The sequence below is a fragment of the Taurulus bubalis genome (genome assembly GCF_910589615.1).
Source record: "Taurulus bubalis genome assembly, chromosome: 1".
Lineage (NCBI taxonomy): Eukaryota > Metazoa > Chordata > Actinopteri > Perciformes > Cottidae > Taurulus > Taurulus bubalis.
Genome location: NC_136589.1, coordinates 12169539 through 12181838, shown reverse-complemented (window position 1 = coordinate 12181838; position 12300 = coordinate 12169539). Strand labels below are relative to the sequence as shown.

The 12300-nt window shown below is 39.6% G+C and overlaps 1 protein-coding gene across 1 annotated transcript; it reads left to right on the top strand.

The window, feature by feature from the left end:
• Positions 1-4932: 4932 nt before the first annotated feature.
• Positions 4933-11173, top strand: LOC306737959 (T cell receptor beta chain MC.7.G5-like; the record flags this gene model as incomplete). The annotated part of the gene is made up of 6 exons (XM_079219776.1): positions 4933-4977; positions 9047-9089; positions 9996-10361; positions 10465-10479; positions 10596-10702; positions 10877-11173. 6 exons carry the CDS (start codon positions 4933-4935, stop codon positions 10901-10903), a joined length of 603 nt encoding a protein of 200 aa, XP_079075902.1. The 3' UTR covers positions 10904-11173.
• Positions 11174-12300: the final 1127 nt, after the last annotated feature.

The following is a 12300-nucleotide window of genomic DNA, read 5'->3' as shown; positions in this document are numbered from 1 at the left end:
TCCAGGGTCCAGGTGTCCTCCTGCACCTCTGGCAGGAGGTTGAGGTCCATCAGGACAAAGACTTCACGCCACACTAACAGTTTCTTCCCGTCGGCAGTCGGGCTCATCAACAGAGCCCGGGTTCCCCACTGACTGATTCTATCACTACAGGACTATTTCTCGGACAGTTCTTTCGGATCATTTTTCTTCCTTTTCTCTCTTCTCACCGGTCACTCCACTGCACACTTCATATTTAAACACTCATGCCACCTAACATACACTTGACTTTAACACTTAACTTAACTTTCTCAGAGTTTTGTTCTGCTTGATCAGAACAGTTTTCTCTGGCTTCATTGCTTCATAGTTGGTCTTGAAAGCAATCAGAACTTCCAGTTTGTTGTTCCAACTTTGGATTGTTTGAGTCCACAGGTCCTTTTGCAGCTTCAAGAAGTCTGCCTTTTCTTTCGGAACATCGAACTTCCTCTTGAAGTCTTCATGGTTGAGAAGCTTGAGGGTGGGTTTCAAACAATACTTTATTTTCCTCCACCAGGGTTCTCTCCTCATCTTCCAGGACTGAGAAAATGCATCTGAAATGGTCGCCGTTCCCGACTGCGCTTTGGCTCTATTTGTGCTGTTTCAGACCGTCGTAGTCTATTTTCAAAGCGTCCGAGCGGGGCAGTATTTCGCTGCCCATGCTCCTCCAGAGCTTCACCTCATCAAGTTTTTTGTTTAGGAGCTGAAGTTCCTGCTGCAGAGACTCATTTTAAAAGTGTGCCTCTTCAATGGAAGCTTGCATTGCCTGGTTTTCTTTCTGCACAGCTTCTCCAAACTGGAATTCTTTCTGCCACTCCTGGATGTGGAGTTGCAAAGCGCGGTTGTCTTGGCTAATCGCCTCTTTTTCAGCTTTTGTGCGGATGAAGAGCGCTTCCTCCAAAAGCAAACTGCCTTGGAGTTTATTTTCCAGGAACTTCATTTCTTCCTTAAACTCTGCGTTCTCCTGTCTTGCCACTGCATAGTCCGACTTCCGTTGCTCTTCAGCTTTCCCAGCTGTTGCTTCATTTTCTGCAGCAGACTTTCCCGCTGACTTTCCATTTCAGCTTTCTCAGCTTTTGCCGTTTTATACATGCTATCAAACAGGGCTGGGGTTTGTGCCTTGTCGATGAGCACCCTTACTTATATTCAAAGGGTGTCACTTGCGTTCTTTGTGGCAGTGTTTTGGACATTAAACTGTTGACTTCTCTTATGTCTGTCTCAAGTTTTTCCCAGCCTTGGATTTCTACCTCGCTTTTGTGGATAGGGACTTCAGGTGTTTGGAGACATTCTTAAGGATCAGTATTTCCTTATCGTGAGGAGTTTTTTCAGGTTCCTCCATGGCGTTCAACTGAGGTTTGACAATGCCTCCTGGTTGAAGTAAAGGCAGGTCTTTAGGTGCCTGTACTGGTTTCAGGATGGCATTCAACTCCAGTGTACCAGGTCTTGGCCCTGGTTGACGTATTCCCAGTTGTTCAGGTTTTGGCCCTGGTTCCTTGCTTCTGGATGAATTTCTCCTGATTCATGGTGTCATTTTCCGACAGAGGATACTTAAAAAGGAACGATGAATTCTTAGTTGCTTTGCTGTTAGCTTTGTGTGTTGCTGTCTTGTAGCGTGTTGTGTAAAATACACTGTGTGTATTCAACAGTAATACCGAACAGAATTGAATCGTTATTGTGAGATAAAGAAACACTAAATTGAGTAAGTTATGAAGAAGAGAGGAATACTGTCGGTAAAGAGGATATGGACTACAAAAAAGCGCATCTTAAATACTTTGTTCATGTTCTTACAGTGTTGGGTCATGTAGACGATTTACACAACCCAGTTCAAAGTAGTACTTTATTTACAACATAAACAACCCGGTTCAAAGCATTACTTTATTTACAACATAAACAACTTGTTTAATATAGGAATATGAAAGTGAAACCAAGGTATTTTTCACTAAGAGTACAAAGCTGTCTCTTTGTTCAGTTTCAAACAGGCTGAATTAATACGTTATCCCCCTATCAATGTCTCATATCCCTTTATGTTGTTATGGTTTATATGCAGACTATAATCTGATCAATATGCAAACAATAGTTTTTGAAACTCCACACAACGCAGTGTGACCTAGTGTTGACTCAATAAACACTTATTGTAATGTGATAAAATAGTTGATTCAAAAGATGATAATCAAAAACATGACTGACTGAGGAGCTCGTCCAGTTTAACCCTTTCATCAAAGCGTCTGTAGCTAAATTCAAATAAAGAATGAGGGCTGAGGCTGCAGTATAACACCAGAGAGAAACTATAAAATACAGTTTGATCACTTTACAGCTGTTTTCAGCAACAGCAATGTAAGGTCTGTAGGTTTCCAGCAGGTTTAAAAGATTATTGAAAGTATTTCCAAATTATAGCAATGGTTATTTACATGATCTGCGTTTCTCGGTCATGATCGTTTGTTCTCTTGAACGGCCGAATGGTGCGTCAGCTCTTATCATGGCGGCCACTTAGGTACTTCCGGGTCCTTTCACTCAGTTAGGAAGGTCCCTAACCAAAAAGGATTATTCGACCGCAGCCTCTGTGTCAGCCACTGTGTCAGCCACTGGTCATGTGACACTCTGTTGTTGCCATGGCAACAAGGAATTGACCTGCATTGTGGGTAATGCAGGCATGGAAGAGAACTCTAGATTGAGACAGAGATCAGAGGTCTGTTTCTTTAAGAGAAAAGTCACAAGCAGAGAACTATTCTATACTGCAGGAGAATATTGGGGCTGAATATCTCCACGTTTCGATATAAACGTCATTTGACTTTATTAAAAGCTATGTTAAATGGGGACACCATGACAAATTAAATTAGCCAGGAGGAAGAGTTAATGTGTGATTCCGCAATTATCTAATAAGAAGTTAAAAGATGCCATGAATCATCGATAAAAAATTATAATAAAGGGTTCTAAACTCAACTATAGTTGAAAATATATCTGGATTCATAATTTATAAAATTTAAATACCTGAAATTAAATAACATTTGTTCTTTTGCCATTTAAAGGCACTGTACTTTTACAAACTCCTCCATGGGATGTTGACCCTTTATCATGCACCATATATGGTCATTTCTGCATACGGTTCTTATGTCAGTTTATGACCGTTTAACAGTTGTTTTGTTTATTCCATGTGTTTAATTTTTGTGTACGACAATATTTTCACAGACCCTCATGGTGTGGGCGATAAATATGACGTAATAACATGATACGACCGGCATAAAAACAAATATAAAGTGCATAAAAATATAACTCACCATTACGCCAAATTAGTGGGAGCCCTGAGCTCGTTTCTCTGCAACGAGCCGTCCCATCTCGGGGTGATGGGAGACAACGACACCCGAAATGTCCAGTCTACTCCGTAACTTAGTCTTGGTCGCTGTCGCTGCAGAAACCCCGCTTCACAAAGACAGTATGTTGGAAATGGAAGCAGGGTTTTCAGAGCTTTTTTGGCGATCTCAGGATACTCTGCCTTGATTTTAATCCAGAACACCGGCAGAGTTGTTGTCTGAAACGTACTTTTAAGGCCACGGTCAGTCACTAGATTGTGGGTGTAATTTTTGGGGTAATGTATCACGTTCAGACGCACAGACGAATGTATCCAGTAATTCTCCAAAAATAAAACATCTTTCCGACCTTGATAATCAATCAACAATTTTTTCATTCATTTTTTCTGTGCGGTCACAGCCCGGTGCTTGGGGGCCACTGCTTTACAGTACTTCACCAGGTACATTGACGCCAAAAGCCTGTCTGTATTATTATTATTATTATTATTATTATCTGGACATGATCGGATTATATGTCCTCACAAAGCTTGGCAAAACATCTGGAGTTCACAGCTCTACTTTTATTGAAGTTGTTGGTTTTTCACTGACATCCATCACCTCATGGACCTCTGGTGATATATATTTTGCTGCAAGGCTTTCACGGTGGAGAAAACAGTTAGCTTCTGGTGCACAATCAAGTATCTGATTGACAACGCCGGCCTGCCAGTCATTGACGCTGCACCATCACTGCACACCCCAACACAGTTCTGCCAGTCCAGGCTGTTCTCAGTGAAGTAGTTATCTATGCAGCGGAAACATTCCTGAGCCGTTTACCTCCATTTACAAAGCCTTACTTAATAAAGTCAGGATTGTATTTACGCCCAAATTTTGACTTTTGGTAGGGTTTGGCACCACTTTCATCTTAATTTTTTCTTTTTAAATACTTATCCATGACTTTCGCTAGAGTAAAGAATTTTGCGGCCCTCTAGGTGGCGCTCGCAGGCCAATCGGGGGCCCCAGACCCATGGTTAAGAGTCATTGCACTAGGAGACTGGCTGTACTGAGAGACTCCCTCACACTTCTGTATGTCAGATGTTCTGACTGTCTTCAGGTGGACCTCACTGTTCTGCCAGAGTTGTAGTAAATGTCGGTGTTCCAATGAAGCTGCTGCTGGTTGCCGTTCTGATCTTCACCAGTAAGAACATTTAAATACAGTTTATTCTTCTTCCTCCTCGTTGAAGTTGTTAAGCCATGTATTCTTTTTTTCCACAGATTCCACCGTTGCTGTAAAAATCCAGCAGTCTCCATCTTTAATTAGCCGTGACGGAGACCCGACTGTAACTCTGCAGTGTAAACAAGATGACAGTAACAATTACTACATGTACTGGTACAGACAAAGCAGCAGTGGGGAAATGCAGCTGGTCACATATTCTGGCAGTAATAACGCGTGGAGCATTGAAGCCCCTTTCAACAAATCCAAGTACACCATGTCCCGGCCCGCGGTGCTCAGCTCCTCTCTGCAGATTCACCCCGTGGAGGCCGGAGACTCGGCTATGTTTTACTGCGCCTCCAGTAGAGCACAGTGGTTCAGAAAGCCTCAGCAGCTACACAATAACCTCAAGAAGCACAGGAAGAGATGAAAGGGAGGAGGGACGATGTGTTGATCTCTGCAGGCTTCTGCGTAACAAACCAACATCAATGTGACATGAAAATATGCAATGTTTATTTTTTTAAATCTATTAAACCATGAAAAAAAGTACAAGAATGCTTCTCCGTAAATCACCTTGTTCCTGCAACACCACAACGCTGATCAGTTCAGATAAGTGAGCAGGTGTTGACATGGTGAACATTACTTTGACACATTCAGCATCATTGTCCTTCAGAGTTTCTTTAATCTGTGTTATTTAGTGCTTTAGTCTCTATTATTTAATTTTACTATAATTCGGAGTGCAGCTTGACAACACTCAAGTATATCAAGTTTGTATCAGTCATCCACTGACCTCTACAGGGGTCATGTGGGATTACACTTAAATAATCAAACAAATCACTGAGCTCTTCAGGATATGTTAAAGTGAAGCCAAACAGATTTGTTTATGCTAATACCTCAAGATACACATTTTTAAAAAGTGAATTCAATGTTTATTTTAGAGAAACAGATACATCATTGAAATGGGCTATTCTTCATTAAGAGTATGTTTACTTTCTTGTTACTTATGTATATATTTTGATGTGTTTGTACTCTTGCTTAACTCACATTTTGAATGCAGTACTTTTACTTGTAACTTTTAAAAACATTGAACTGTAAAGTTGATATTATAATTGGTTCTTGATGAACACATTCCTTTTATGCCACTTTTGGCACTATGCCTTATTTTGAACAATTTAAGGATCACAGTCACATCCGTCAGTAAACGTGGGTCTCCTCACTACTGGGTACTGGGTGATAAAGAGGTGTGACCAGCAGAGACGTCCCTCCCTCTGAACATCTTCAAACCAACAAACAAAAACCAGTTTCTCTTCTACTTCCTTCTTGCTTCTTTTCTTAGTTGTACCAGAAATAGCAGCAGTCGGGTTGGAGCCGTCAGTCAGCCCGACCTGAACAGCTGCTCTCTCTCAGGGAGAGATGGAGGCTGAGATATGGAGAGGCTGGGTGGGGGAAGGAGAAAGGAGAGAACGGAAGAGACTTCAGGTTATTGTGTGATGCTTTTTCACCGTGGGGACAGGGGGCCACGGTGATACACTCCTATAGAGCCGCTGTACAAAAACCTCCTCCCATTGACACCCAGTGTGTAGACAGCAGATGCTACCTGGGACACTTGGAAGAGCAGAAACATCAATAATGTGAAGGTGTGGAAGCTGCCAGGCCAAACGGGAACTGTAAAATGCAACATTAAAGGGGAAATTAGCTAAAAATTTGTTTAAAAAAAGACAAGTTATGAATCATATGTGGAGCACTGGGATGCTTCTTTCATTCATCCTGACAAAAGCAATATATTTGGACATTATGAAGCTCATCCTGCATGTGGAAGCCTTCTTCCTCCTCTGGATTATCACCCTGTGTTTTAACGTGACGGTTATGGGAAGTTTTGAGACTTTTTGGGAGCGCAGACATTCAGTGTGACACTGGATCTGAAGCTTACTTCGGAAAGGGAACAAAACTCACAGTGTTAGGTAAGTAGCATCTCTCACTGCTGCAGTTCACTGGTACTAACGTACAATAGTTGAAATGTTGGTATGAAAGTAAAGCAAAAAAAACTTTATGTTAAAAGCTGAAATATTGAGCTGAAGTGAAAACACTGTGACCTACAATGAGCCTGCTTACTTTGGCCAAGGAACCAAACTGACTGTTTTAGGTAAATATTTCATTTTATTATTGAGTTGTGTTCAATGCATCAATGCTTTAGAGTCTTAGTAGAAACAGAAGTATTGGTGAAAACCTTCCAAACATAGTTCTGGTATAAGACTCAGGAGTTTCATGCTCAGTATTTCTGCACTGTGACAATGCAAACGAGGCTTACTTTGGAAAAGGAACCAAACTGACTGTTTTGGGTAAGTCAAGGTTCAGATGGAACAAATGTAATAGGATTTGTCATTAAGGTGCATTAAGAAACTTAATGTATGTTATAGTTCAAGTTCAGCTCAAGGCTTTTTGATTTGAAGCTTAAGCGCTGTGCAAATTACGAAGCCTATTTCGGCCAGGGAACAAAACTGACTGTTCTCGGTAAGTTAGACGTTAAACCTTCTTCTGATTTATTCACCGGTTTAATGTAAGAACGACAAAAAATCCTCTTCAACAAGCAGACTGCAGTGAAAGAAATATATTTTTTGGGGATTTAAAGAAAAGTGACATCAATATAATAAAGACTTTAAAAGTAACTAATTGTAAAGGAGCTAAGTAAAAGCAGCATGTTGAGCTGTTTTAAGCACTGATCAGGGTCACTGTGACTCTGGTGGTGGGGAAGCTTTCTTCGGTGGAGGAACAAAGTTAACGGTTTTAGGTAAGAAATCAAAACACATATAAAAATACAAATATTGTAATTCAAGTGTTTCTTTAAGAAATACGCAGTACTTAAATCCAGATTAAGTTCTGCTCAGAGATTTATATTCTTAAACATAAACTTCAGGTTGAAGCCTCTTTCAGTCAGGGACTAAACAGAGTGTTAATAAAAAGTCTTAACAGGGAGGTTACTGAGAAGTTTGTAAAAGATTGTAAAGAAAAACAGGCTGTAGTCATCGGTTTTAAAAGAAAAGCTGCATTCATTATAAAAGTAAGAAAACTAAGTAAAAGTAGCATGTTGGGCTACTTTGAGCACAGATGAAGTTCACTGTGACTGGTGCTAATGAAGCGTACTTCGGTGGAGGAACGAAGTTAACGGTTTTAGGTAAGAAATCAAATTAAAAAAAATATTGTGGATTTATGAAAACTTATTTCACTCAAAATTAGTGTTAATTTAGCTCAGTGCTTTTTGTTGTGAGGCTTGAAACGTCCGTTTAAGCCGAGGAACAAACCTGACTGTTCTTGGTTTGTTAACATAAAAGTTATTGAAAGGTTTGTAAAAGATTCTTGTAAAAAACAGTTTGTAGTTGTTGGTTTAAAAATAAGTTGCATTCATTATTATAAAAGTAATGAAACAAAGTAAAAGCAGCATCTGTTTTGAGCACTGATGAAGTTCACTGTGACCCAGACTACAGAGGCTTACTTTGGTGGAGGAACAAAGTTAACAGTTTTAGGTAAGACGTCAAAACAAATGGGATAAAGTCGTTGTATTTGCAGTGTACTTCACGAAGGTTTAGTTTAAGTTCTGCTCAAAGCTTTTTTGCAGCTTAAACAGCAGTTTTCAGCTAGGGAATTAAACTTGGTAAATGAATATTAAGTCCAACAGGGAGTACTCCAGATGTCTCTATTGCATATAACTTGTTGAAAACAGACTAGTTGTTGGTTTTAAAAAGGAAAGTCACATTTATTACAAAGGTAAAGTAAAAGCAGCATGTTGGGCTGTTTAGAGCACCAGTCAGGTTCACTGTGACTCTGGTGGTGCAGCAGAGGCTCACTTTGGTGGAGGAACAAAGTTAACAGTTTTAGGTAAGTAAACATTTAAAGTTAATTAAATACTGCTCAGGTATGATTCATTTAGATTTTTATTTCATACCGTAAAGATATTGATAGAATCAAATGACTCCTAAACAACAATGTTTTAACAAATGCTTGATTAGATCAACATAAAATAACCAGCAAAAGCACAACTAGAGTTAAATCGAGACAGTAACTCTAGTAGGATTTTAAAATGTTTGTAAAAAAAAATGTTTTGTTAAAGTCCTCAAATGCCAGGGAGTGACAGCATTGAAGCAAAGATAAAGAGGCAGCAGGAGGATTTGTATCAGTGGAAAGTCTCTGTGGTCCTACTCAGAGGCTTTATTTGGAGCTGGAACTAAACTCACTGTTTTAGGTAAGAAAACCTGCACAGAAACGTCTCAGAGAAGACGATTCTCTATAGGTTATTTATATGTAAGATTATATGCAATACTAAGAATATGTTTGATAGACATGTTATTTGATGGTTGTGAGCAAAAGTGGACAAAGTTTAAAGTGTGAAAGCCTTTAATGCAGACGTTAGTTTGTGGCAGTAAAGAAAAACATTGTCTATGATCCCCAGTAAAAGTACAGCAGCAATAAAACATTTGGCTCTCCGCCCAGATTATTCCTCTAAAGACAGTTCTTATCAGCGCTGTGAAACACTGTGAGTTCACAGTCGGAGGCTTACTTTGGAGCTGGAACTAAACTCACCGTTCTCGGTAAGAATCCCAAAACTGAACATAAACAATTATAATGGTGCATGAGATGTAAGAGTCAACTAGTTGATAACTTTCACGTTACAGGTGAGGGTTGTTTTTAACATCAAGCTCTTAGATCACACGTAAATGCTGTTTGGCACCAATTTAATTTGGTATGAGTTTGTATTCCTTTACATTTAAGTGTGCATAAAGGTTTTACTTCCTGAAAAAGAGCACAACGAGTCTTCAGCTCAGTGCTGAAAGCTGAGGCCGTTCTTCTTGTATAGCCTCGTATCAGTGTGAACAACTACGATCCTGCTTACTTTGGCAGTGGCACCAGACTGACAGTGTTGGGTAAGAAAATTATAGGAATAAATGTTCGTCTTGTGACCCTGTCCGGAGTTAAATCAAAGCGTTATTAAGTTTAGGGTTGCTTTATGTCTTGTTCAGTTTTTTGCCGGCGCAGCATCGTGTGTCAAAACTGCAAAAGAAAATGTAAAATTTGAGATAATTAAGATGAATATCTACGTGTTGAGTCTAGGTACAAGACTTAATGCACTACAATGTCTTAATAATTGTATCAGTTTCAAATCTATTCAAATTACATTCATGAGCTATACAGTAGTAATTGTAGTTTATAGCTTATTTATGAGAAACCCACAAATGCTGTCGAAAAAATAAGCTGGATGTCATTTCAGTCTGACAGTTCTTGGTAAGATTTGAACATCTCTTAGTGTGAGCTCTTTAACCAGCTGATCTTTTTTTATTTGGCGCAAATGTTTGTTGTGAAAAGGTCTTTTTGTCTGTTCATGTCTAAATGTGTGTGTTTAGAGGTCACATGAGAGATTAAGGAGCCAGTATTGCACATTGCTTTGCTGTAGATCTAAAGGCAGCTTTAATTCATGCCGTGTTTGTTTGTCGTTGCAGAACCTGGACATAATATCACCGAACCAACAGTGAAAGTGTTCCGACCTTCAGCAAAGGAGTGTCAAAACCCGAGAGACGAGAAGAAGAAGAATAAGGATAAGAAGAAGACCATCGTTTGTGTGGCCAGTGGATTCTACCCAGACCATGTGGGTGTCTCCTGGAAGGTCGACGGGACGGAGGTCACCACCGACGTGGCGACCGACGCTGCTGCCCTCCGGTCGCCTGCTGGTAAATACACAATCACCAGCAGGCTGAGGGTCTCTGCCAACGACTGGTTCACAGACGAAAAAGAGTTCACCTGCATCGTCAGCTTCTTCAACGGGAATCGCACTGAACATTATCAAAGATCCATTCGTGGGGAAAAAGGTAGGCTTCATTTGAAACACAGAAATCACCTGAAAATGTTCTCTTTGAATGTTAAATGCATCAACAACAATCTGTCTAATGCATTTATTCTTCTTCTATCAAGGAGTCCTGCCAAGAGGTAAATATTATTTTGTGTTTCTGAACAATGCATCATCACTATTTAGCGTCCTGTTTGGGCTCCACGTGGACGTTTCCTCTTTGAATCGTCTCACTAAATGTTTGAACTTTCTGCAGAGAAATATTTGAGGATCACACAGACGGCCAAACTCTTCTACGGGGTTTTCATCATCAAGAGCAGCGTCTATGGAGCCTTTGTGGCATTTCTGGTGTGGAAGCTTCAGGTTTGTTCCACATGATCTCCATCTTGTTTTCCTGTCTTCTCCTTTTATCCAAACTGCATATTCTCATTCTTTTGAAGTTTACATAAATTTCGCTTCCTAGATTATAATATGTGAATGAAGTTGTAAAAAAGAGCTCATGAAGTTATAACATTGTGTCCTTTCTGTCTGTTGCAGAGTTCAGCCGGGAAGCAGAGCGACTGAGAGCTGAGGCCAGACAAAAAATAATCTAGGAGATCGTGTTGGCTTCTGTAAATAAAAAAGCTTGACATGTTATACATCCACATTGTTGTATGTTGCAGGGCATTTGCACTCTGCTGAAATAGAGGAGCAGTTTTGTCTATATTGTTGTTAAAACTGCCATGCAACTACTTTGACATCACATTTTCTATAAATACAAGTATAATAAGTATAATTCTGTGTTTGTGGTCGTGAAACACGCGTTTCCTTAATTTTCATCTAAATAAAAGTATTTCAGAGGATCTCTCTCAATCGTGTGCTTTCATTTCTGTACTGTCGGTTTTCTGAGAAAGGAACAATTTGTCACCTCCAAACATAAAGTTAAAACATTTCAGCCCATAAGTTTTTCCAATGAGCAAACTGAGAGGGGACTCAAGTTTCTCCAGTGACATTTGATTTGATTAAATTCCATCAACTGATCTGTGTTTAGCGTTCTATTGAAGAAATCATCTGACTTCAATGAAGTGGGGTTATTTAAGTCGTGTCTAGTGAGAGAAGCTGATGACGGTTTACGTTCTCTTCATGAGCACATAAGTTGTTCCTTTAGCAAGGAAAGTAAATGTAAGAGTGGGAGTCGACCACACGACAACAGGAAGTCAGCGTCCTCGTCTGAGAACAGAAGAAGGTCAAAGCTGTTGTTGAGGAGAGCGAGCAGAGGAGAGGATGTGGTCACAGAGCAGCCTGCACATCGCTCTCTGTGCCGAGGAACGACGAAGGTGCAAACCTCCACTTTACCGCAACCTCCGGCTCTCAGAGCGCAGCTGCATCTCTGCGCCAACCCTCCATTTCTGTGTCAACTGAAGCTATAGAATGAACAGAAATGTGTTTCATATCTCATACAACAGCTGTTTACAGTCATCTGGTGCAGAAATGTGCATTTGATTTTGTTGTAGGAAGATTTTAAAAAAAGCAGTAAATTTAAGTGCAGTCAAAGAGATTTAAACTTTATCATGTAGACTTGAGAGAACAATCAACAGTTTCATTTTAATATTTGAGATATTATACTAACTATACAGACCGAACAGTCCATTAATAGTGGTGATCAGCAATAAGACAGTAGAAGTCCTGCATTCAAAATGTTACTAATTTAAAAATGTACAAAAGTATTAGAATAAAAATATACTTAAAATACAAAAAATAAAACCACACATTATGCAGAATGGCCCATTTCCAAATTATAATTGATACATGAATCTGTTCATCTCTTTAATTAATGTTGCAGCATTGTTGCAGGAATAATAAATACAAATTTGAAGATTTGAAGAAGTTTATTTGAAAAAACAAATACAAGTTTGTTCCTAAATTGAATAAACCAACATCATTTTGGGAGAATTTAAGGTCACAAAAACAACAACATTATT